Source organism: Grampus griseus (genome assembly GCF_964374135.1).
Source record: "Grampus griseus genome assembly, chromosome: 13".
NCBI lineage: Eukaryota > Metazoa > Chordata > Mammalia > Artiodactyla > Delphinidae > Grampus > Grampus griseus.
Window position 1 is genome coordinate 61,438,276 of NC_139007.1, and position 26,006 is coordinate 61,464,281.

A 26,006-nucleotide genomic window follows, 5' to 3' on the forward strand; every position below is an offset into this window, starting at 1 on the left:
GCTGTATCTTCAGCGTCAAAGGGAACCCCAAGCACTACGGCTTGCTTAACCCTAGCATGTAGGATCGCAGGGAGGTATAAATACCTTCTTTCTCGAAGAATCAGCATTCGTATTTGGAAAAGGACTCACCTTTCTCGAACGTTGGGCTTACCCCAAAACATTTTCCGTGTCGAAAGCAACGGAAAAATTGATTGATCAGTCTGGTTCACGTGCCCCTTATGGTTCTTTTGGAGGGAGGGTCTTAGGGTGAAGGCTATGCAATCTCTAGATAGAGGAGGGAACGGTTCCGGAAGAAAAAAGAGAGGTTCTGTTAGCAGAATGGGGCGGGGGGAGAAGGGAGAGGATATGGAGAAGGCAGAAACAACAGATGGCCACCGCCGAGATTTTCCAGAGTGGGAAGAGAAATACAGAGATGAGCTGGGGGCCCTGGTAGGGGAAATAGCCCTGAACAACTGCACCTTCGCGCACTTTGGGAGAGAACGCGCTGAAGCCCCAGGCACGCTTGTGCGGCCCTGCTTCTTGAATGACTCTCTGTGGGAGTTGCAGGCGGGATCTCCCTGGCATGAATAATCCTGACGCTTCACCACAGAAGCTGGAGGAAAGAGAGGAAAGCAGGACCAGCAGCATCAACATGATTTCTGTTTTTCACTGCACGTAATATTGTTCACCAGCTCGTTTGCGCAGGTCTCCCTCCACAGCTCTCAAGATTAACACCTCATTTTTAGGTAAGGGTAAAAGCGAATTAGTTCAAACACAGGCAACAGCTGGGAAGTGGGCAAAAGTACATACACTCACATTGGAGAAAATATAAATCTTGCTGCTATCTTTTAGCTCAGTGTTTCTCGTCTATTTTGTTTTTTGATACACCTCACCACAAGGTAGTTTCAATTGTTAAAATTTTTTCCTGAAAACAGAAAATGTCTCTTGGGTTCTCCCGAGAGCGGGGTGCCCAGGCACACACACATTCTTCCATAGCACAGCACTTTAAAATTAATAGCACATGCAGAGGAAAACTAAACCCTTTGACGTCACTCCTGAAATGAGGAAACAGACACAGAAAAGGCTCCACTCCAGTAAGCTGCCAGAGTTGAAGCCGATTGGTCTCCGCTTTTCCTTGCCTGTGGCAACTGACAGCACCTCCCAGCCTAGCAGGCCGGCTGCCTGCTCCCCCAGCCAGTCGGTGGGTCTGGGCACTGCAGCAGGCTCGGCTCCATCCCAGCACTTACTTGCCTGGGAGAAAGAAACGTGTTATACTCACCCAGAGAGAATTTCTTTCTACCTTCCTTCCTCCCCGATCTCTCTGTGTGCTTTTGTGTTACTTTTTTTTTTTTTTTAATTATTTTCCTAATCCTGGATGAAGTTGCTGGATTCCGCAGCACAAGTCTTCATGAACAAGCAGCACCGCTCAGAGATTTCACGGCATTCAAAGGTCACAGAACTGCCACTATGGTTAAATGTCTTGTTTAATGGTTGAGGTAGGTACAAGAGATTTCAGCGGCAACTCATTTTTCTTGAGAGAACAGAGTCACAGAGAGATGGCAGGAGTTTTATTTTAAATGAACCTGTATGTATATATTTTTTGGTCTGTGATTGTTACTACAGCAACCAGCTTTTGAATTTCCTTCCTTTTTCTAGGCGAACTGACTAAACATTATCACTTACCCTGAATTAACTGTTTCATTCCAAGCAGCCTAATGAGATACTCTGGCCTTTTCGCTGCACTTTGAGCCCCTCCTGAGGAGGGTTGCTTTTTTTCCTTTGGCTTCTTTTTTAATGAATGCAATATTTCTTCTCCAATGTAAATCTTAGAGTTGAGTCAATTTTTCTTTTTGGTGGGACAGGACAGGAAAATATTGGTAAAGAGATTAGTGAGGGTTGCAGAACAGAGAAAAAGAAAATCCTTTTTTCTCTTGAGTTTGTCATGTTGGTTGATAGAAGATGAAGAAATTAGTAGGAAGAGAGGAGGAAGCTAATAATGAGATTGAAGGTAGAAAAACCTATACGAGGTGTGTCAGAAAAATGAACTCTTGAGGAAAATGCACTTTATCATTTTGTTGCATTTTTTTTAAATGTTCTGGATTTAGAAGTCAACAGGGGAGATGCAGGTACTGAGTTACATGACCAATGATTTAGATCTCATTATTTATAAAGGAGAATAAAACTTCTTTATTAGCACTGCAAATTTGCTAATTATCTTTTCCTACAATAGTTGAAAGCAGAGTGAGATATTTAATTAGGCACTTGAGTGATTGAGCCTGGGGACTAATTAATCTTCTATAGATTCTGTTCTTCATGTGTTCAGCCAGCATGACTATTAAAATGTTACAGTAAACCTCTTTGCCCCTGAAGGCAGGCATATGCATTTATATACAGTAAACCCCTAAACGTTGCCAGGGTGGGAAGCAGGGCAATTAAACCCAGGGCTAATATTGTTTTCAGTGACACATTATTATTATGGGTTGAGGGGGACCCCTGCTAAAAATCATTCCTATCTAGAGTCAGTTATTGTAGGAGCAATTCAAGTAATATATGGTTCACATGGATTTCCTTATTACCCTTCTCAAAGTTATAAAATAGCAAGTAAGACAGGGTTGTTTGAAACCCTTACTGTTTCCAGAATTGCTTGATTTTTTTCCCAAAGGTTTCTATTCTCAACGTTAAGAGAAATTTTTAAAACTGGGTCATGTTAGCAGTAAGATTAATAACCAAGTGTAAAACACATAGTGAATTTCAAAGAATTAATGAAATTAACTTCATAAGAGTGTAATGTACCAAGTTAAGAACTGCAAAAATATTAGGTCTGAAATGCAGAGGATGTGCTGTGAATGGACAATTGCTTTTCTGCAGCGCCTAGTGGGAAAACAAGGACTTTGTGTGTTGCAAATGCCTAACTGCAGCTCCTCCATTTCCTCTGCTTTATCTTTTATTACTGGCTGGTGAAACAAAGACGGGTGTCAGTAGTAACGTCTTGATTGACATTTTCTCTAATAAAATTAAGTCGCTTTTTGTCTGAAGTAGAAGCCCAGAGTTGACGAGTTGCAACTCCAAAGTCTGTATCCTCTTTATAAGGGTTTTTACCTGACTCTGTAAGCTGTATGATTTCAGAGTGTACTCAGTTGACCATGAGACAAAATCAGTGGTGACTATATGTCAGCCAATTAGCTGGGAGAAACTCTGTTTTGAATCAAGTTACTTAGGGCAAGGGTGGAAAAATCCAAGATGTGTCAGTAGCAGACACCAACTTTGGGAAATTAATTGCACCAGTACATCTTGTAAGGCCATTCACGATGTTCAGCACAAAGTTACTCATTGTCAGTTCTCAATAAATACCTAGTTAAAATGTTCGCTGAGAATTTACTACCCTTCATATATTGTAAATTATTTAAATAAATTTCAAATATGGCATTTTCAACTGTCTTTGAAAAAAGCTTTTGTGTTAGTCCAACCTAAAGTATAATCTATGTAGGAGGGCATTGCAAACATTGACTGGTGTTCTTTTCAGCCAGAGAACCTTGTTACCCCAAACAGATGCAAAAGTAAAATGACCAAGTTTCCTCAAAGTGAGCATGTACCACATGGAAATGCCTCTGCCTAGTAATTAATCTTCCAAAGTTGAATTTGTTGTTAAGCAGGCTCAAATCACAGGGGAAGCTGCTTGTTGACTGACAGAACATAGTGCTGGAAGGAATTTATTAAGCAGTAAACTAATCCCAAGCAAGACTAAAAGGGCCTCATTATATTAAAATGAAGTGTCAAAATTAAGAATCAGAATAGACTTTAGAACATCTAAATGTAGAAGCTAACAGGTATTCTAAGTGGTTCAACTTACCTTGACTTTTGGGGGGTAACTCTTTGAAGGACCCTCAATGTTCAGAACTTTTTACCCAAAGACTCCATCATGCCATGGATTCAGCTTATATATCCCAGAGAATTCACAGACAAGTAGGAATCTCTCTTCTAGGAGGCAAGTCTAGCTAAAGAAGAAGAGATTTGGCATTTGGAAACGAGATGAGACCCTCTCTCTCAGCGCCGCCCCGTGGTGGCATCCCCATTCCTCCTCAGAGCTTCCCCTTGGGCATCCTCACTTCTCCTGAGAATGTGTCTTGGGGAGCACGCCCATCCCTCTTGTGGGAGGAAGCCTTGGGGTGCTTTACAGGCATCAGCACCATCGGCTTTACAAGCATCCTAGGTGGCTTTGTCAACATGCTAACTTTGATTCCTGAGGTGATGCATACTTGGTATGTTAGCAATCTTTAAAGTGGTCAATATGGAAATTTGGGGGATAGAAGGGATAAAGGGATGTAGAAACCCAAACTGACAATATCTACTACGTTCCAGGCATTGTTAGAGATTTGAACAAAGAGTACAACAAAATGCGTCAAAGTTCTAGTGTATAATCAATGTAGTTATACTTTCCCAAGAATCGCTTAGGTATCTACATGATTTAATTTGTACGTAGAAAGTGATTGCATGGAGCACACTAAAAAGAGCAGTAGATAGAGGCAGGGGACCAGTGGGCACCCTTATTCAGGATCTAACTAGTGGGATGACTCTGAGCCACTTGCTCACTCTTGATCTCAGTTTCATCACCTGTAAATGAAACTGGTTGTATTGGGTTATTTCTAACAATCCTTTTTTAGATGAAACTTTTTACAGTATTCTTATTTGGAGTTTTTTTTTTAAATTCCATTTGTATATAAAAATGTAAGTGTTAAACCTTCATTAAAAAAAAATTACTGTGTGCTTTCAACATGTCAAGGGCTATGTCTACTGAGGCAAAGTGAATAAAAAGACAGATAAGCAGTGATTCCCACCTTCAGGAAACTTACATTCTGGTTGAACTTAAACAAATAGTGGAGCCTGGGCAGAGAAATGGAGGAACAGAGAGAATTTGGAAGGGAGGTGGTGATGAAGAAAAACAAAAGAGGTGGCTTTATGCAACTGAATTCAAGAAAAAAATCTAAATTTTCCATCTATATAGATATTTACGCCTATTATTGTAGTCTTTAATATGACCAACGGAAGCATTGTCATTCTTTTGAAATGATATATTTGTAATGGTGTCCTTAAAAAATATAATGTGAAAGGAAGCCAAAGTTTTCCCTTTTGTTGATTAAGCTACTGTATAGGTTTGAAATGGTGAATTAAATCAGTGCACTGATATCTTCTCCATCATCACTTGGACTTGGAACCCCTAGGAGTTCCAGAAAGCAGGAGTCCTTTGAGAACTTCGACAACAGCCCCAGGTTCCAGTAGCCATTTGGTGCAAGCAAGGAGGGTTCCCAGGCTGTGATGGGCTTGACCACTGATGCCTTGTAGTGTCGCAGGAATGTTCTTGGTGGCAGGAAACCTCCCAAAGTGGCTCAGAACTTTCAGAGAAGACCTGTGTGAGTTAAGGCAAATTTCTTAAACTTTGGAGGCCCTAACTGCCTCCTCTTTAAAATGAGGCTTTTGGAATACTTCTGGGATGCCTTTTTCCTTTCCAGATTCTGAACTTCACCCTGACAAGATTAATGTTGACTAGTTAGCATTAATTTCTTTTTATTCTCCCACCTCTCCCATCCTTTATTTCTACCATTTCCCTTAAAAGTTTGCCTTTACTCAGTTATCCAAATTTATGCAATTTCACCTCCAAAATACCCTCATTGCTAAGGAAAAACAAAAACAAGTCCCTGGGTTTTGGAGAATTTCTCCACAGGAGGACTATTGCTCCCCAGGGAAGACCACCTGTCCTCGCCCCCTTTCTCTCCTCTGAGGCTGATGTGCTGCTCTGTGGCTGTAGCTCCCCTTCAGACAGTAAAGGAATGTGCTTTGTGTTCACTGTAGCTGGAGACTTTAATGTGACAAGTGTCTTTTTCCTAAGTGCCAATCATTGTCCTAGATTTTCTGTGCTATCTCACTTTAATATCTCTTCCGCTCCAATTCTGGTTTCTTTAGGGAATAACTGAAAACTTGATAATAACTAACTTGGAGGAATCCTCAGAAGAAAGATGTTTTTGGTTTGGTTGTCCATTGAGTATCTGCTCTGAGACCTGGGGCCTATGGTACAAGGTGGCTGCCTCATCCTGCTGGTGGAATTTGATGCAATTGAGTTACTCTAATCCAGGCACTGGTTGGATCCTACTTGGGTCAGAGCATTCCTCTGGCATCTCCTTTGGGTATGGTTTACAGATAACGTCTCAAGCTTGGAGAATAGGGGACAGGGTTTGTAGTTTTGGATAAACCTAAAAATAACATGACACAAAACACACATAAGTCTATTAAGCAATATATAATTCTTAATATATTAGTGTATAAATACCCCAGTATTGAAAATCAAAACCCTTTCATGAATGCTTTATAAATTTATTTGCATACAGTATAGAAGTATGAAAATAATAGCCTTAGTCAATATACCAGTAAAGAAAGTTTATGTCATACATACCCCCTCCATCCTTCACGCTCCCTTCACCCTTCCTTTCTTCCTTCCTTCCTGCCTCCCTTTCTTCCCTTTCTTGCATTTGTAAGGAGAAGATGGAAAAAATTAAGATTGGTAATGAGATTTTGATGGAGCTTCCTTTTGTAAAATTTGAAGTAATATTTGTTTTAGTTTTTCTTTTCTAATTGTTGGTGAATATGTGCAAAATTTTTCATTAAAATTCCTGCTCAGATTCTTGTCTTATTAATACCTTTTTATGTTTTACATTCATATTTAACATGTAAATAAATATATAAGGTATCCTTTCTACATGATGAAAATCATCATTACCTTCTCACTGCTTCAGACATACAAAAAAGGATTCAGTTCAAAACAGGAGTTTGTACATAATTTAAATATACTGAAGGATATTTAAGAGTTTTGAGTTTTAAAAAACATTCTTCTTTTCCCCGGGATGGGAGGTCGGGTCCAGGGTTAGTCTGGGGTGAGAGGTATTTCCATGGGTTCAGGTGTAGACATAAGGAGGTTAACATATACCTGAATTGGTCAAAATTTGATATCTAAAATAAAGATACTAAATTTTCAATGTTTTACATATTCTTTGACCCTAGTAAATCTTAGTCTAAGAACATATCAAATTATGTTTATTTTTGCCTTTTTTGTAATATAAAAACTCAGAAACTACCTAAACTAATAATAGGCGAGTTGTTGAGTACCTTATTTTGAATCCATACAATAAAATGCTATATAGTTACTTAAAAGAATAAGCTAGATCTACATGCACAGTCTGGAATGATTTTCAAGATGTGTTAAGTGAAAAAAAGCTGCATTAACATTTGTATAACTACATATACACATTCACACACACTGATGGAAAATTTCTAGAAATTCAAATAAAAAACTTAGCAGTGGAAGCCTCTGGCAGGAGAACTTTGAGCATGGGATGGGGACGACTATCTGTTCAGGTATATACTTTAGAATTGTTCAGCTTTTCTCCTCATAAGTTTATTACATACACAGTGGAAAAATTATGTATATTTATTTATTACTGCGTGATATTTAAATTAAAGTTGAGAGGAAAATTAGAAAGTAAAAGAAGAAAGAGTTCTGTTTTTTAATTGCTTCATTAGCTTCTTCCTTCAATCGTATTGAATTTCTCCCGTGTGCCTTTAACACAGGTAGGGAGGCCATCGTGCCCCGGAAGAAAGAGTCCAGGAAGTGAGGAGATAGATAGCCCAGGTCTCCTGCGTGAGTAACTTTGGGCCAATCATCTCTCAGGGCACCAGTTTCCTCATGTACAAAAGGAGAGGCTTAGTCAAGCTCAAAGTTCCTTCCAGCTTTCATAGACGTTTCAAAGTTTTCATAAGAAAACTTTTTGGCCCGTTGCCTGCCCAACTATTTGAGACCTTTCTCCATAAACTAAATGTACATATTTGACTATGTATTTTATTGCTTTGAACACTTTAACTAAATTTTCTCTTTTAGAATTGGTCAATTTGGTTTAATTTTTCAAATTAATTAAATATGCACAATTTATATTTATTCAAATAGTGTTTAAGGAAACCACACATCATGGACTTTTAAAATTAAAAGTATGCTATAATACCATTTATTCATAAAACAGTAGAAAACACTGTTTGTATTAAGATGTGTAGTTTGTGCAGTAATACAAGCAACTAATGCTTCAGTTTCAATATGATTTATACCTTTCTTGGTTTTTCAGGAGAAACAAAAAAAAGACTTTCATTTCCCTTTCCCATTATGCCACTTGCCAACTGTGTCCAGCCAGATGAAAGAACTCAGTCATTCACAAAAGTGTAGATGTATTCTCGTAAAAGGAGATGCTGCAGTAATACAGAGGTCTAAAGAATGCCTTGATTTAGAAAAGGTCATTAAATTTAAGGAAAAAGTTGTTTTCCATGTCATAGAAATATAGTATATTTCCATGTCTTTCAGACTAGTCTTCTTGCTTTTTCAATGAAATGAAAACAATTTTAATTTGGTTTTTAGTTTGATTTGGAAAATATAAGTATTAGTTATTTTAATTATTTAGTAATTTTTATTTTCTATTTTTCTAGACTTTTATTGTGTTTGGAGTAAAGAACAATCTTTAAGTTAAAACAAAAGGGATAAACACAAAACAGATCGGAATTTGTATGATAGCAGTTTTTTTTTTTAAACAATCTTATTGAGGCATAATTGACACACAATTGACTGCACATATTTGAAGTGTACAATTAGATAAGTTTGATACTTTAGTGAAACCATCACCACATTCAAGATAATTAACATATCCATCATCCCCCAATTTCTTCCTGTGCCTTTGTAGTCCCTCCCTCTACCCCTCTCTCCATTCTGAAACAACTGCTTATCTGCTTTTAATGTATGATAGGAGTTTTGAATGACATTCTAAATTTTTCTCTACAAATCCTTTTTAATTTTTTAAAAAAATTATTAATCATTTAAAAGTAATCCAATGGCTAATAATAAAGTAATTGAAAAATACTATCTTCTTTTTCATTAATATGTTGCCCCTGAGTGTCTCTGTGAGTGCATGAGAGAGACAGAGGGCAAACCCTTCTCAAACTTGAAGACAAATGTATATAAAAACTATATACTGCTGTGGCCTCTCCCGCCGCGGAGCACAGGCTCCGGCCGCGCAGGCCCAGCAGCCATGGCTCACAGGACCAGCCTCTTCGCGGCATGTGGGATCCTCCCGCACCGGGGCACAAACCCGTGTCCCCTGCATCGGCAGGCGGACTCTCAACCACTGCGCCACCAGGGAAGCCCTATAAAAACTTTTAATGGTATTTGTGTCAAAAACAGTCAGTTGGAGAATATAGCCTACTTAAAATATGTCTCCTTTAACGTAAATCTTTTTAAAAATAGGTCAGATACATTTATTGAATTAATTGGCAACAATATGTAATTTATAAAAATGTGTATTTTATGTGGAGAGAGAAGGGAAAGCAGGAAGAAAAAAATGAGAATCAAACTTTTTTCATGGAACACTGACCTTGTAACCTAAATCCCTGCGTTCAAGCTCCGGATGCTAGCCTTACTAAGTGTAATACTTTGGGCGAGTTATTTAGCATTTTTGACTTTTTAAGTCTCTTAAATGTGAACTTAAAATGAGGTGCCTTTATGTTCTAAACTTTCGAAGGTTTACTCACTACACACGCAGATGGATTAGCTTTCATATGTAATTAGTCGCTTAGTTCAGGGCACAAATGTCAAGTCACTTCTTTCTTACAACATTCCTATTAGGAGAGGATTCATTATGCCCACTTTTTTTTTTTTTTTTGCGGTACGCGGGCCTCTCTCACTGTTGTGGCCTCTTCCGTTGCGGAGCACAGGCCCGGATGCGCCGGCTCAGCGGCCATGGCTCACGGGCCCAGCCGCTGCGCGGCATGTGGGATCTTCCCGGACCGGGGCAGGAACCCGTGTCCCCTGCATCGGCAGGCGGACTCTCAACCACTGCGCCAACAGGGAAGCCCCATTATGCCCACTTTAATGGCAAGGAAATTGAGGTTTACAGAAGTTAAAACTAATAGAGTTGAAATTCAACCCTAGCTTTTTTAATGACAGTTTTTTATTGTTTTTATACGTTTCAAATGCACTGTGTTTAAATCCATCTTCGATCATTCTAAGCATGAGTTAGGAAAAGTCTTTTTAAATTATTATACAAAACATAAAAATATCTATTTCAAAATGTTAAAGCAATCTACACAATATATTTATTTATATGAGGTTCCAGTGTATAGAGGAAACATTATTTCATTTTAAGTTCATCCACAGTGGGTGAATCTGACACTTTAAACTTCAGAAGTTTTGTTCTGAAAGGCAGTGTAACCGTAATGATGAACAGTGCAGAATCTGGCACCATTCATTAGCTCTGGGATCCTAAGCCAGTTAATCTCTCTGGCCCGCACTATACTTATTTATAAGATGAAGGTGTTTAAAATATCTGCCTCATAAGGTTGTTGAGAAGATCAAATGAGTTTTGTTTGTAAAATGCTTAGAACGGTGCATGAAAGGTAGTAAGCATCATGTGTGTATCAACTGGTATTATTTGCTTACAGTTATAAAAATTATTTCATGGAGTTGTAACTATTTTGGGCGTAATCCTGTTGGATGTTTTAAACATTTAAGAGAAATATAGTTTTTTATTTTATTTTTAAACTATAACACACATACAGAGAAATACCCAACATATAAATGTACAGAATGATTCACTAATTTTAAGTGAACAAATATATAACAATTACCCAAGCCAAGAAATAGAACATTATTACATTATTGCCACCTCAGAAATCCCATCAAGCCTCCTCCATTCTTTCATTCACCATTATACAGTGAGACTTACTAGGTTGTTGCATATGGCTCTAATTTAATTTCATTATTGCATAGTGTCTAATTATTTGAATATGCAACAATTTATTCACCCATTCTACTGTGGAAAAACATTTCAGTTTTATCTAGTTGTTAATATTATGAATAATACTGGCCTGAGCATTCTTTTGATACACCTGTACATGTATTTCTGCTGAGCATACACCTAGGAATTAGTTGCTGGGCCACAGAGAATGTTTCTGTTCTACCTCAGTAGAAAATTCAAAACTGCTCAAGGTGGTTAAAATAATTTACACTCCCACAAACAATGTATGTATGATAATTCCCTTCCTCGCTAACCTTACATATTAGCATTTAGGAGGTGTGTAGTGATAGCTTATGGTGGTTTTAATTTGCATTTTCCTGATTATTGACAAGTTTGAGCACTTTTGCACATATATATTGGCCATGTAAATATCCTCTTTGTGACGTGTCTAAACAAGTCATTTATATATTAATTTATAGGAATTTTTGATATATTTTAATATCTTTGATTGCTATGTATGTTATCTCCCATTCATAAAATCTCTTGTTCTCTTCTTCAAGATTATTTTGTTCATTCTTCATTCTCTACATTGCCATATAAATTTTAGAATTAACTTAAGATTCTTACCTAAAACTGAAATTTTGGTTATTGATCAATTTTGGAAGATTCGACATCTTTCCTGAGTCTTTCAATTCATGAACATAGTATATCCCTCTATTTATTTAGGTCTTTGTTAATGTCTCTCAATAATATCTTCTAGCTTGCTTTGTGGTCATTTTACACATTTCTTGCTAGATATATTACTAAACACTTAGTATTTTGATGCTATTCTAAATATTATCTCTTCAATTTCAATTTTTACTTTTTGTTACTAATATATAGAAAACCAATTAATTGTTGGTGTGTCAATTTGTTATCAGCAGCCTTACTAAACTCACTTGGGAATTCTCAAATATTTTATCTGTAGATTCTTTTTATATTCTATGTAGGCAATCATGCTATCCAAGAATAATGGTAGGCATATATATTCTTTTTTAATACTGACAGTTTTGTCTTATTGTACTGGCTAGGATTTTCAGTAAATTGTTGAAGAGTAACAGTGGGTAGTGTATTATTTTCAGTCTTAGAAGGAAAGCTTTCAACATTCTGTCATTCAGTATTATAGTCTCTATAATATTGAGAAATTTTCTTCTATTTCTAGTTTGCTAAGAGTTATCATGAATAAATATTTGATTTATCAAATGTTCTTTCTGATATCTACCATGTGATTTTTCTCTATTTTTCTGTTGTGGTGGTGACTGATTTTACAATGTCAACTCAAACTTGAAGTCCTGGAGTAATCCCAATTTGGTCATGATGTGTTATGCTTCTTTTTTTTTTAATTCATTATTACCTTGTTTCTGGATTGCTAATAATTTTTAGGATTTTGCAACTATGTTCATAAAAAAATTAGCCTAAAATTATTCTTTCTGGTAACAACCAGGTTCCATTGACCTCATAAAAGTAGTTAGAAAATATTACCCTTTAAAAATTTGGAGGAGGTAGATTTATATAGATTCATGTTATTGCTTAAATATTTGTTAGAAATTGTAAACAAATCCATCTGGTCCTGGAATATTTTGTGGGCAAGATTTTAATTACGGTTTTAATTTCACTAATTTTTATGGGTTATTCAGGTTTTCTACTTTTATTTTCAGTTTCAGTAAGTTGTATATTTCTAGGTCAACTATCTTATCAAAATTTTGTAATTAGCATGAAGTTGTTCATAATTCCCTGCTTTAATATTAGTCTAACTTTCTATTTTTACTATTAGTTTACTGTGCCATTTCTGTTTTTATTGTTTTTCTCCAACAGTTTTGAAAGGATTATCAACTTTATTAGATATTTCAAGTAAACAACTTTTGACTTTTTAAATCCTCTTTTTTTTTTTGTGGTACGTGGGCCTCTCGCTGTTGTGGCCTCTCCCGTTGCAGAGCACAGGCTCCGGACGCGCAGGCTCAGCGGCCATGGCTCACGGGCCTAGTCGCTCCGCGGCATGTGGGATCTTCCCAGACCGGGTCACGAACCCATGTCCCCTGCATCGGCAGGCGGACTCTCAACCACTGCGCCACCAGGGAAGCCCTAAATCCTATTTATTTATGTGTATTTATTGTCTATATGTATTAATTTTAGTCTTTTATTATTTCCTTTTTTTCTTCTTTTCTGAGCTTTTTTTTTCTATTTTCTCAGGTTTTTTTTTTTTTTTTTTTTGGCTCATAACATTTCAGTTTTTCTTCTTTTTGAATAAATACATTTAAACCAATAAATTTTTCTCTAACAGAGTTGCATCCCCAAATTTAGAGTTTCCATCATCAGGTAGCTCAAAACAATTTCAATTGTAATTTCTTTTTGGACTTAGATTATTTAGAAATGCATTTATTAATTTTCAGACATACTGAGGTTTTCTAGTTATCTTTTTGTCATTGTTTCCTAGTATAATTCTACCATGGTCGTAGATCATAATTGATCATACATGATTTAGATCTTTGAAATTTGTTGTATCTTATTTGTATGACTCAACATATTGCCAACTTCTATAAATGTTTCATATACATTTGAAATGAGTTTGGATTCTGTGGTTGTTAGGTACAGCGCTCTATACAAGTCAATTAGAAAATTATTAATTCAGTAATTCAAATCTAATAGTTGGTTCTCAGGAAGCAAAAAAATCAATACATATCACAATGGTCTATGGCCTTCCAAAGAGGGCCATATGTATATAATCTGTACATAAACAGATATACAGTGTATATGGTATTAAACTCTTTTGGAAGGAAGTGATTAGGAGAAACAAATCTAAAAAGTCTGCTTAAGGAAATGGGATGATAATGGAAAAAAGGTTGACAAATACTTAGTTAGATACAAATTTAGAACTGTTATATCATCCTGTTGAATTGAAACTTTTCTCATAATAAAATATCCCTTTTTTTCTCTATTAATGATTTTGCCTTCAAGTCTACTTTGACTAATACTAAAATCTGTACCACTAGCTTTCTGTTAGTGTCTGTGTGACTTATCTCTCATTCTCTTAGTCTTTAATTTTCTATATGTTTATGGTTTAGATGTCTCTCTTTACAAGCATCAGATAAGTAAATATTGTTTTATCATTCAGTCTGATATTTGTCTTGTCAGTGGAGTATTTAGTCTTTTTACATTTAATGTCATAATGATATATTTGAGTTTAAATATGCTGATTTACTATGCTATTGGATTGGCCAAAACGTTTGTTCGGGATTTTCTGTAACATCTTACAAAAAACCTGGATGAAATTTTTGGTCAACCCAATATTTGCCCTTCCTGTTCTATATTTCTTTTTATCTCTTTGCTTGCTGTCTTTGAATTGAGTATATTTATAATTACATTGCCCCTTTCCTATTAGCTTGTTATTTTTACATTCTTTTACATTGTTTTACTGGTTACTATTGAGGTTACAGGATTCATCTTTGACCTAATGAAAGTACAATGCAAATTAGTACTTTTATCACTTTGTGGGAAATTTGAAAACCTTAGATGAATACCTTAACTACTTTTGTGACTCTTCAGAATTATATTCTGTTTTTAGGTATTTAATTTTATGTAATTTAAGCTCCATAATGATTATTGTTATTATGGTCTCATACAGTCATGTATACTCTTCTTCCTTCCTGCATCTCTGAGATTACATAGAGGATTTCCTTTAGTATAGTGACAATTTGGTTCAGTTTTGTTTTTTCTATCTGAAATATATTTATCTTTTTTTTTTATTACATGCACTTTTCCTGGGAAGAAAATTCTAGATTGGTAATTTTCTTTCCCCACTTTATAGCATTATTACATTGTCTTATAACTCACTGTTTTTGTTAATGTCAGAAAATACTCTTTTAAAAGCAGTCTGTCCTTTTTTTTGACTGTTTGTAATTCTTTCTTTATATCTTTGAGTTCCAGTATTTCTACCATGATTGCTTAGGTGTGGTTTTCATTGTATTTATTATTATATATATACATATATATATATTTAGGTATTATTTTATTTTATTTTTAACATCTTTATTGGAGTATAATTGCTTTACATTGTTGTGTTAGTTTCTGCTGTATAACAAAGTGAATCAGCTATATATATATACATATATTACCATATCCCCTCCATCTTGCGTCTCTCTCCGACCCTCCCTATCACACCCCTCTAGCTGGTCACAAAGTACCGAGCTGACCTCCCTGTGCTATGCAGCTGCTTCCCACTAGCTATCTATTTTACATTTGGTAGTGTGTATATGTCAATGCTACTCTCTCACTTCGTCCCAGTTTACCCTTCCCCCTCCCCATGTCCTCAAGTCTATTCTCTACATCTCCGTCTTTATTCCTTGTCCTGCCACTAGGTTCATCAGAACCATTTTTTTTTTTTAGATTCCATATATATGTGTTAGCATATGGTATTTGTTTTCCTCTTTCTAACTTACTTCACTCTGCATGACAGACTCTAGGTCCATCCACCTCACTACAAATAACTCAAATTCGTTTCTTTTTATGGCTGAGTAATATTCCATTGTATATATGTGCCACATCTTCTTTATTCATTCATCTCTCAGTGGACACTTAGGTTGCTTCCGTATCCTGGCTGTTGTAAATAGAGCTGCAATGAACACTGTGGTACATGACTCTTTTTGAATTATGGTTTTCTCAGGGTGTATGCCCAGTAGTGGGATTGCTGGGTCATATGATTGTTCTACTTTCAGTTTCTTAAGGAACCTCCATACTGTTCTTCACAGTGGCTGTGTCAATTTACATTCCCACCAACAGTGCAAGAGGGTTCCCTTTTCTCCACACCCTCTCCAGCATTTATTGTTTGTAGATTTTTTGATCATGGCCATTCTGACCAGTGTGAGGTGATACCTCATTGTAGTTTTGATTTGCATTTCTCTAACGATTAGTGATGTTGAGCATCCTTTCATGTGTTTGTTGGCCATCTGTATGTCTTCTTTGGAGAAATGTCTATTTAGGTCTTCTGTATTATTATACTTTTTTATTATATTATATATTCTTATTATGATGATGATGATGGTAATTTTCAGTCCTAGAGTCTGGGTTTTTTTTGGTAGTTTCTAGATCTCTGGAAAAATTCTCAATCTTGTCTATCATATCCTTGTATATATTATATGTATTATTTTAAAGTCTTTGTTTTATTTATATCTTATAAGTGTCTGTTTCTGTTGTCTGCTAGTGCTCCTGGTTGGTTCAAATTTCTTGCCTTTCTTATGCTTGGTTATTTTCGATGGGGCACTGGACATTATAAATAAAAAATATGGAGATAAATTGAGGCCTAGTGTTATATTATCTTTCTCCAGATAGGATTTACATTTGTTTCTGCCAAGTAACTGGTGGCACTAATGGTCCTGATTGTCTTAATAGTCCTGATTTTGTGTTGAATGAATGTGTATGACATGCTTAAAACAGTGGTTGGCACATACTAAGTACTGTGCAACTGTCTCTTTTTTCCTTTCATTGCTTCCTCTAAAGGATGTGGAAAGAGAGAAAGGGAAGAAAGAATTAAGGATAACATACATGGCATTAAAAAACTCCAGTATGCACCAGAAGTAATTCTCATTTTTTTTCATTTTATTGTCTTTTTCTTATATCTGAAATAAATTTAAAAATGAGAAGTTGTATTCATCAAAATCATGAACTAAGTAGATAAAGATAAGTATGTGTTTACCTCCCATATTTCACTACGGGCATATATCCATTACGTAAAATTTGAAAACAGAATTACGATTGCATCAGTATAATTACCTTATTTTATAGTTATTATTCGCCAGTAGTACTTTGAGAAACATTATCATTTTGGAGATTGCTCATATCCTAAAGAGATCTTGGGTCAAATAACTATTTGTTAATAGACAGTTTTCCATCTGCACCTCACATTTCCAATCAAGGATACCTACCAAAATGTATCATTTAAGTCTTGATTTATGGCTTTTTTGCATGGAAGCTAATGTTATCTTATATAGTAGCTGATATAAATTAGGTACGATGAGCTATTAGCAACTTTCTTCATTATCCAAATTGTTTCACAGTTTATAGCTCCATGCAAGCAAAATCTAATGTCTCTGAATGAGACGTTATGTGTTAGTCCACATGTGTTGTAAACACTCAAAAAATTTTATTTTCAGTACACTAGCTATGTCCTGTGGAATGAGCAAATTATTATTTAAATAGTTGCAAGAAAAATACTCTACCCAGGATTAAACTTAGCTACGCTAGAGTCAAATCCTCGTCTAGTTATGTAAAACCAGGTTTTTGGTGTTCTGTATTTATCTATTGCCTCTGCCAGTTTGCTGGCTTTTCTTGGGCATTTGTGTTTTCCTAGTACTACTTTATGCAGGTTTTCCAGTGCTGGGTTATCTTTGGAGCACAGGTGAACTTGAAATTATAGCTAATAAATGCAAAATATGCTACGTCCTTAACCTAGCGTCCAATCATTAATTATTTACAAGCAATTTAAAAATAGTTAGAAAATATATATTTTTAGAGAAAAAAACAGTAAACAGTTAAGAAAAATATGCTTGAAATATCCTGCTTTATTGAGTTTCTTTTTACATAGGTGTGTTTCTAGTTTTCATGTCATTTTTTTCTTTTTAAAATAGAAATTGAAAAAAATGGGATTTAAAAAGAATCAGTGTTTAGCCTACTATATGTATGCTAAAGCATATTAAATTAAAAACATATTAAGTGGTATGTTTTTATAAAATATGCTGTTTTGAATTGATAATATCATACATTACAGGTAACAGAAAAGAAGGAGAATTGACTTAATATTTAAGCCAAAAAACTAAGTTTTATGTGTTACTCCGTGAATTTTTAAACTGAGAAGACATTTACGTTATAGAGTAACAACAAGGAGTGATTACAAACTGTTGAGTAACTAAATAGCACTTTTGCACAGTTTTTAATTGCAAATTCTTGTGAAAAGGTACATGAGTAATTTATTCTGTTTCTAACACAGGTATTTAGTTTCTTCCTTAAGGAAATCAAAAAGGAAGTCATAAATAATTTTTAAGCTAATTTAATGTGTTGAATTTAAAAAAAATTTATAAACCTGGTAATTTTGACCTGCATTTAAGTTATTCATGCAATCTTGAGCACACAAGATGACTTCAATTATTTTCTAGCTGTGAAACAGTCCTAAAATTATGTCACTATTTCCAAACCAGAATCTGATATCATAGCTTTTTTTTTTTTTATTATAGTTTCAGGCTAGGAGAAGTTTTCCTGTATGGCTGAGATGAGTTTCATGTTCCACATAGTGAGGGTTCTCTGCATCCTTGCCCTCGTCCTGAGCCAGTGTTCTACTGCTTGATGCCAGGATGGTCATACCCATGTTTTGCCTCTGGTCAAATTACTGGTTAAATATTTTGACTATCATTCCTTTTAGTGCCTATATTTTATCAAGAAGCAGGCTTGACAAATCAGCATGTGGAAACGATTTAAGAAGAATATTGGTTGAGGGGCTTGCATGAACACTCAGAGCTGTAATATGGTGGGTCTCTTCTGACTTTCCCATCATGCACAGGCAGCATCAGAACCGTGCCCAGTATTCAATCCAAGTGAATTTTTACACAGGCTTAACTGAAATTGAATTTTAGGCCAAATATTTTACATTTTCTCTTGTTTAGTTTGGCCTAGATGCCTTAAGTATGCTGGCTCAATTATTTTTTTTTCTATGAGTGCCTCAGATAATCATATGCTACAAGTTTATGTACATATGTGTGTGTCCATGTGAATATATATAGGTAGACAGGTATAGATATATAAATATAGATACAGATATAGCTAGAAATACCTATATATGTGTGTATATACATGTACACATATGAAAGTATATAGCCCGATGATGATTGGCACATAATATTAGTACTTTAATTAAGATAATCTAGAATTACAAGTAATGGTGTTAGGTCTTAGAAGTGGGATAGGTATAGACTTCTTTTAATTGATTTGAAACATAGGCTGTGCACATATAACAAACTATTAATCAGCCCAAAACTTTCGTATATTATATTCACGAGCACTAAGGTCTTGAGAAAAATCCTAATTTCTGCTTAAATCTCTAAATATCCTCATAAAATCTTCAATACATAGGTATAATTGTCCCCTTTTAATGTGCAAACTGTGTCTCCCATTGATTAAATAATTAGCCTAAGGTCACTGCTTTCAAATGACAGAGTCAGGATTCATTTATCCAACCAACAAGTATTTGGGGACCTAATGTGGTATAGGGACTGGGGATATAAAAGTAGAAAAGACAAAGTCCCTGTCTCCATGGACTTGCATTCTAGTGAGAGAAGCCTGACAGTTAACATGTAAACAAGTAGATAAGACAGATCATTTCAGATATTGCTAAATGCTGTGAAGAAAATAAAGCAGGGTAGTGTGATGGCTAGCTGCTGGCAGTAGAGATGTGGGCATGTAACTGGGAGGTCAGTGGAGTCTTGTCTGTGTCTGAAATAATTAAATGTATGCAGCCATGCAAAGACCTGGAAGAAGAGTGATCCAGGTGGAGGAAGGAGCAAGAGCAAAGCCCTAAAAAGAAAACAAATTTCATTGTTTGAAAGACAGAAAGGCCAGGGCTGCTGGAGCAAAATGAGATGCTAGGATGGAGGGAGATGTGTGAGCCTAAGAAGGCAGGGCCCAGACCGTGTGCACCTTCACCAGGCATGGTCTGAATTCTACTCTTCTCACAGGGAATGGGAAGCCACTGAAACCAAGGCGACAGGGAAGAGATTCAACTGATTTGTGCTTGAAGTGATGACTCTGGCTCCCGTGCAGAGAATGGATTGTGCAGGCTGGGGTATAGAAGCCGTCATGGGCAGCTGTCGGCTATTGCAGGAGAGGAGAAGTGAAGGCAGCCTGGATTGAGGCGGAGACAGTGGAGTGATGGTTAGTGTTCAGATGTGAGTATCTGACAGTATAATGGATAGGAATGGATGGCGGATTGGCTGTAAAGGAAGGACAGCATTACACAGTGCTTATGAGCCCAGATTCTGGAGCCAAGCTCCCTGGGTTTATATTCTGGCTCAGCCTCCTACCAGCTTTGTAACCTTGGACAAGTAACCTTGTTTGAATAATCTATTCTCCAACTTGTAAAATTGGAGGAAGAAGCTAACCATGCTTACCTTATAGGATTGCTATACAGATTGAGTGTGTGTCTGCGTGTGCATCTGTGTGTGTGTGTACTTAGGACTCGGTTCAGTAGTCAGTGCTACTTACATTGCGTACATGTCAATTAAATAAAGAACAATTGATGAATTCTAGATTTTTGGCTTGCATCACTGCAGGTACCGTTGACGAGATGGGGAAGATTGAGGGACGATGAGGTTGGAGAAGGGAGATGCAGGAAGAAAGTAGGAGTCCTATTTGGGACGCATTAAGTTTGAGGTGCAGTGTTCAGGGGAGAGATCAGAACTGTACTTAGATCTATCAATACATTAGCTATTTAAAGCCTTGGCACTGAATGAGATCACCTAGGAAGACAATGTAAATAAATAGGAAGAGGTTGGAGGACTGAGCCTTCCATCAACATCAAAAGGTGGGGAGAGGGGGAGGAGCCAGGAAATGATTCAAATATATACGCATCTGGGTTTTACATGGTGCTGCCTATATTATTGGAGCCTTGCCAGAGCTTGTGCTTCAGAAGACTCTGTAGACATGAAAGCCTCTTTATAAATTCCTAGCATGAAGGGGCTGAGGCTTCCAGCTTGGACCCCGACGACAGGAATTTTCCATACATACTTCAGAGTAGCACAAAGAAACTGTGGTATAAATATGCCGCTCCATGTTCACTCGTAGATGTTTTTAGGTACAATCACAGTTACACGTGGCCCCTAATGAGAGCTCAGCTGCTTTAAATTGTGCCATTATTATATATTTTCCTTCGCATGAAAGTATGGCGCCTCCAATTTACAAAGACTTTTGATACAAAAGTCTAGAACTGGCAAAGAATCATTCCCTAGACACTATATTATATTATTGATTTCCAGTCAGCCCACCAAAGCCTATGTAACCCACAAGGATGTGAAATTCAAGTGCAAAGAATACGTAGACCCTAAACAACAAAAGGAACAACATTTATGGAAATATTTGCTTTGGTTTCTTAAGATACCAGGCATACGTTGTTCCTCTCCTCCAAGTAAGGATAGAGAGTTGCCTATTGGATGGAGATGTCGGGGGCAGATTACGGTGCTCCCGTGACCACGGTCACTTACATAAAAGATAGTCAGTGATTGTAAAAAACACAGGTATATGAATTGAGGAGAAGAATCCAGGGGAAAGATAGGAAGCTCAAAATCTAGTCTTGGCTTTGACATTCACCAAAGCTATGACTCCAAGGAAGTCACTAAGTGTTCTGTGGCTCAGTTTCCATTTGTTTTATATTGGCTATAATAATCCCTCAAAGTGTTATTTTAAAAATAGATTCATTATATGTATATGTATTAATTATCTGTATGTATATATAAACATATGTTGAGATACATATATATGTAAAATATGTATTTGTGTGTGACTGTGAATGGTAGAAAAATCTAAGTAACTATTAATTACTGTTTATCATTATTGTTATCTCATATCCTCATACCATCTCTTTGGTTTTTATTTTAATTCATGACATTTAGGAAAATATGAATGGCTGGATTTTAATAATGTGGAACAATAATAACAGAAATGAAATTTGAAACAACTAATTCCAACAATACAGAATAAGTTCTATTCATAATAACATTTTTTTAACATCTTTATTGGAGTATAATTGCTTTACAATGGTGTGTTAGTTTCTGCTGTATAACAAAGTGAATCAGCTATGCATATACATATATCCCCATATCTCCTAGGTCACCTCATTAGCTCTTCCAGTCTTTCCTAACAGATGGCTCAGTGAGTTGTCAAAAATGATCTAATTCCAGCTTTCTTAAGGGTTTGAGTGCTTGCAGAGAAGAGTTCAGTTGCCTTAGCAAGTTTTGTCTTATGTAAATATAATCAGTAGCAGCCTTATAATTTACCTCAGGAAAGCAATCTAGAATTTCATTACAAATCATTATTTAGCATTTTAGTGCTGCCCTGTGTACTCAGCCAGGGAGAATTACTGTTTAAGATTTCATAATTTTATCAATGACTTTCCAACATGGACACTACTTGAACTTTTCTCATACAGTATTGTCCACATCACACTAACTCTGCTGTTGTCTTTTTAGGATACTTTCGATATCATTTAAGGTACTGTCAGACATCAAGGACAGGTGTTCATAGAATATTTTAAAATGGTTAGAAATCAGATGTTTCCTTTTTATTCTGTCTAATTAATGCCCTTTGCTTCAAGACAACACAAGGAAGGAAACACAACTTTGCGGAGTGTCCATAATTAAAGAAGTCTCATAGAGCAAATTCATTCTATGTTTGAAGTGGGTCTGTTAGATAAAGACTACCAAGAACTGTGTGAACTTGTTAATTGAAGTCTACCACAGTAGTTTCACCTGGAATCTCGCTTTTCTGCCCGCTTACTCGACTTTTTGGTTAGTTCATACGTAATAAATTGTACTCACTGTGCGTGTGAACTTTGGAAAACATAACCTGAGTTAACACCACCATTTACATATCACTATAGAGTGAACATGCAGTATTTCTCATTTCTTCATATCCAGATCTTTCACTTATATTGTTCTTAAAAACCTCACAATCAGCAGATTACAATTATCTTGGACTAATGAGGATTTTTCTCAGTTTATATTTTATTCTATGAATAAAAAGGGTTCTATGTAACAGAACCATTTTTGTGTCTTGGTGTATTGTCTAACGCATTAGTATTTTGATCATCTGATTTTAATTAATTTTCTGTCATTCTTCCTGTATTAATGAAAAAATTTTTCAAGCATGAAAAATTCACTCTGATAACAGTTCATGTACACAATCACTGCCTACAATAAAGGTATCAGATTATTGTACTTACACCGAAGATGGAAGGACAGAGCAGAGAGCAAAACTGATCCAGTGATCTAGCAATAAGTGGCAACTATTGTTTCATTTCCTTCCCTCTTCTCTACCACAAGCTTCTAAATTTCCCTGTCAGAAAACATATCTGAATTCCTGAACCATCAGCAAACACAAAATGACATGATAGATGAAAATATCTAAGAATGGGGGTAAAGATATTTTCCCTATACTTTCAAGTGACCCTTAGTTTCTAGGTTTTTTGGAGTCAACATTTGAGTCCACGAATGTTCTCAAAATTTTTTTCACTGAAATAATACAGTATCCTGTGAATATTTTGATTATGGAGTTTTTTGCCTAAAGTGTTTTTAAAGGATTCTTAAATGTTCTTTTATTGCAATCTTTAATATAGTATGATATAGTTCTGGAAATTTCACTAATTCTGGAGAAGAACAGGTGCTTTAAAACAGTAACAAAATTTATTGAATATATGAACTAGGCATATATGATTTGTTTTGGTGGCATTACTTTCATTTTGTTATGATTATAGAAGCAATATAAACGTAATTGGAAAAATATGAAAGTGTAAATATTGGTAGTCATTGTTAATACTTCATAGACCTAGATATTTTTCTTTTATTAAAAAAGCTTACATTTTTAACTACAAATATTACAAATGTACAGAAAAGTATAGAAAATGATGTGACAGACATCTGTATATGCACCACCTAGATAGCTATAAAATCATTTATTTAACAAACATTTATTGAAAACTGCTAAGCTAGACTGTTCTAGGCACCTGTAGACTCAGCAGTGAGCAAAACAGATAATGGGGGAACACAGACAATAAGTAAAATGCATGTGTAAAAGATGATAGCTAGTGAAAATTGCTGTCCAAAAAGGAGAGCAGGGAAGATGGTTAGGGGATATTGGGGAGCTGGGCATGAAATATTAAACAGGTTGCTTGAGAAATCCCACTAAGTGACTTTAGAAAAGACATGGGAAAGTGTTGGGAGAGTGAACCATGCAGATACCTGGGGAAAGAAAGTTCTAGACAGAGGGCACAGCAAGGCCAATGCCCGGAGATGGGTGTGTGGCTGATGTGTGGAACTTCTCCTTTATCTCTTTTATTCTGCCTCATTAATTTCTGTCTTTAATCCAGTGGTTTTCTTTCTTCTACTGACTTTTGGTTTACTCTATTGCTCAGTTTTAATCTTTCTTCCTTTCTAATTCATACATTTCAAACTATAAATTTCCCTCCAAGTGTATTTTTAGCTGGACATTGTAATCTTGGAAATATGATATATTCATTGTGGTTTCTTTCTAAATATTTTGTAAATTCCATGATTTTTATTCTATTCAATAATGATTTAGAAGTGGTTATTTTAAATTTCTAAGTGTGGGGAGTGAAAAGGAGATTGCTGTCCTTTATTGTTGATTTCTAAAATTGATGCACTGTGTTCAGGGAATCCTGCTTATGTAAAATGATTCTTAGATTATTTTTATTTTTAGAGAGTTTTGAGACTTCCTTTGTAGCTTAAGTTGCTAATTTTTGTGAAAAAATCAATATGAGACAGAAAAGAATATATTTCCTGTAATTGTTTATATAAAGTCGTCAGCTCCAGCCTATTAACTGTGTTGTCAAAATGGTCTATTCCCTTGACTAGTTTTCTGACTCTGATCAGTGATGGCAGTAAGCATGCTAATATCTCCTGCTGTAATTGTGGATTGGTGAATTTCTCCTTGTATTTCTGTCAATTTTTGCCTTGTGCACTTCGAGCTTTGCCTGGTAAGTGAATGAATGTTCAGAATGATTATCTTCCTGGTAATCGTTATTCTTATTTCTGCTATGAAGTCTATCCCATCTAGTATTAAAATAGTACTAATATTTTGAAAATATTCTAATATTAAAAGCTGCTATTCCAGTTCTTTGGGGTTACTATTTCCCTGACATATCTTTTTTTCATCCTCTTGCTTTCAACATTTCTGTGAGTACATATTTTTGGTGTGTCTTTTTAGATAACATATAGCTGAATTTTATTTTTTTATTTAAAAATAAAAAATAATTTAATTTTTAAAATTTTAGTTATTTTTAAACTAATTTTATTTTTAATGTATAATTTTAATATACATTAAAATTTATTTATTCAATTTAAACTTTGGTTTTCTATTCATCACATTTTTCTGTTACTTCTTATTTACTCTTTCTGCTTTCTACTGGATGGATTTGAGGATTTTTTTTTAGTTGTGGTATAGTTGATTTACAATGTTGTGTTAGCTTCAGGTGTACAACAAAATGACTGTTATATATATTTTTTTCTGAATATTTTTCATTATAGGTTATTACAAGATATTGAATATAGCTCCCTGTGCTATACAGTAAATCCTTGTTGCTTACCTATATTTTATGTATAGTAGTTTGTATCTGTTAATCCCATACTCCTAATTTATCCCACCCCACCCCCTGGATTTGAGTTTGTTAATTCATTTTCTCTCCACTAATTTGGAGATTAGACATTTCATTTTTTTATGGTTTCAGTGATTACCCTTAAATTTTTAACATTCACAGTAGAGTTAAAATATAAGTAAATTTATATGTATTCTCTATTAACATCACACCCCAGAATAATATAAGAAACTTACTTAAATCATCTTAGATTATGTCCACACATACCCCAACTATGTTATTTTATCTGTATTTGAGTTCTACCTCATTTTTAAACCCTGAGCTATCATCTTTTAAAATTTTTATAGTGAATACTTATTTAAATTTACCTATGGTTTCCAACATTGCTCAGTATTGTTTCCTACATCTCATTCTTTCTTTTTAGGTTCACATTCTTTCTTTGAGGATCCGAAAGTGGTAAATACTTTCAATGTTTAGACTGTCAATATTCTTTTTAATCCTCACTCATGAATGATGATTTAACAGGATATAGAATTCTCCAAGTATGAGTCATTTTCTCTCAACACTTTGAGGGTAATATTCCCTTGCATTCTAGTCTCTATTGTTGCTGATAAATTTTTTCTGTGAGTCTAATTGTTGTTTCTTTGTAGTGCACTGTCTTTTCTGGTTGCTTTTAAGGTTTTTCCCTCTGTGTCTGCTCAGGCCCTCTGCAACGTACATTCCAAGACAGAAATACAAAGGATTTCTTGGGGAAAATGGATAAAGGGCCAAGGGAGCAGGAGTAGATGGTGAGAGCCTTCAAACCACAA

At 35.5% G+C, this 26,006-nt stretch overlaps 1 protein-coding gene across 3 annotated transcripts in view; it reads left to right on the forward strand.

Moving 5' to 3' along the window:
* Nucleotides 1-1,170: 1,170 nt before the first annotated feature.
* PDE7B (phosphodiesterase 7B) overlaps nt 1,171-26,006 on the forward strand; it is a gene marked incomplete at its 5' end in the record, with an annotated part of 337,157 nt that continues 312,321 nt past the window's right edge. For all 3 annotated transcript variants that reach the window (XM_082668856.1, XM_082668857.1, XM_082668858.1), the window contains one exon: nt 1,171-1,475. In XM_082668856.1, coding sequence (XP_082524982.1) covers nt 1,455-1,475 — 21 coding nt within the window. The remainder of the gene's footprint in view (nt 1,476-26,006) is intronic.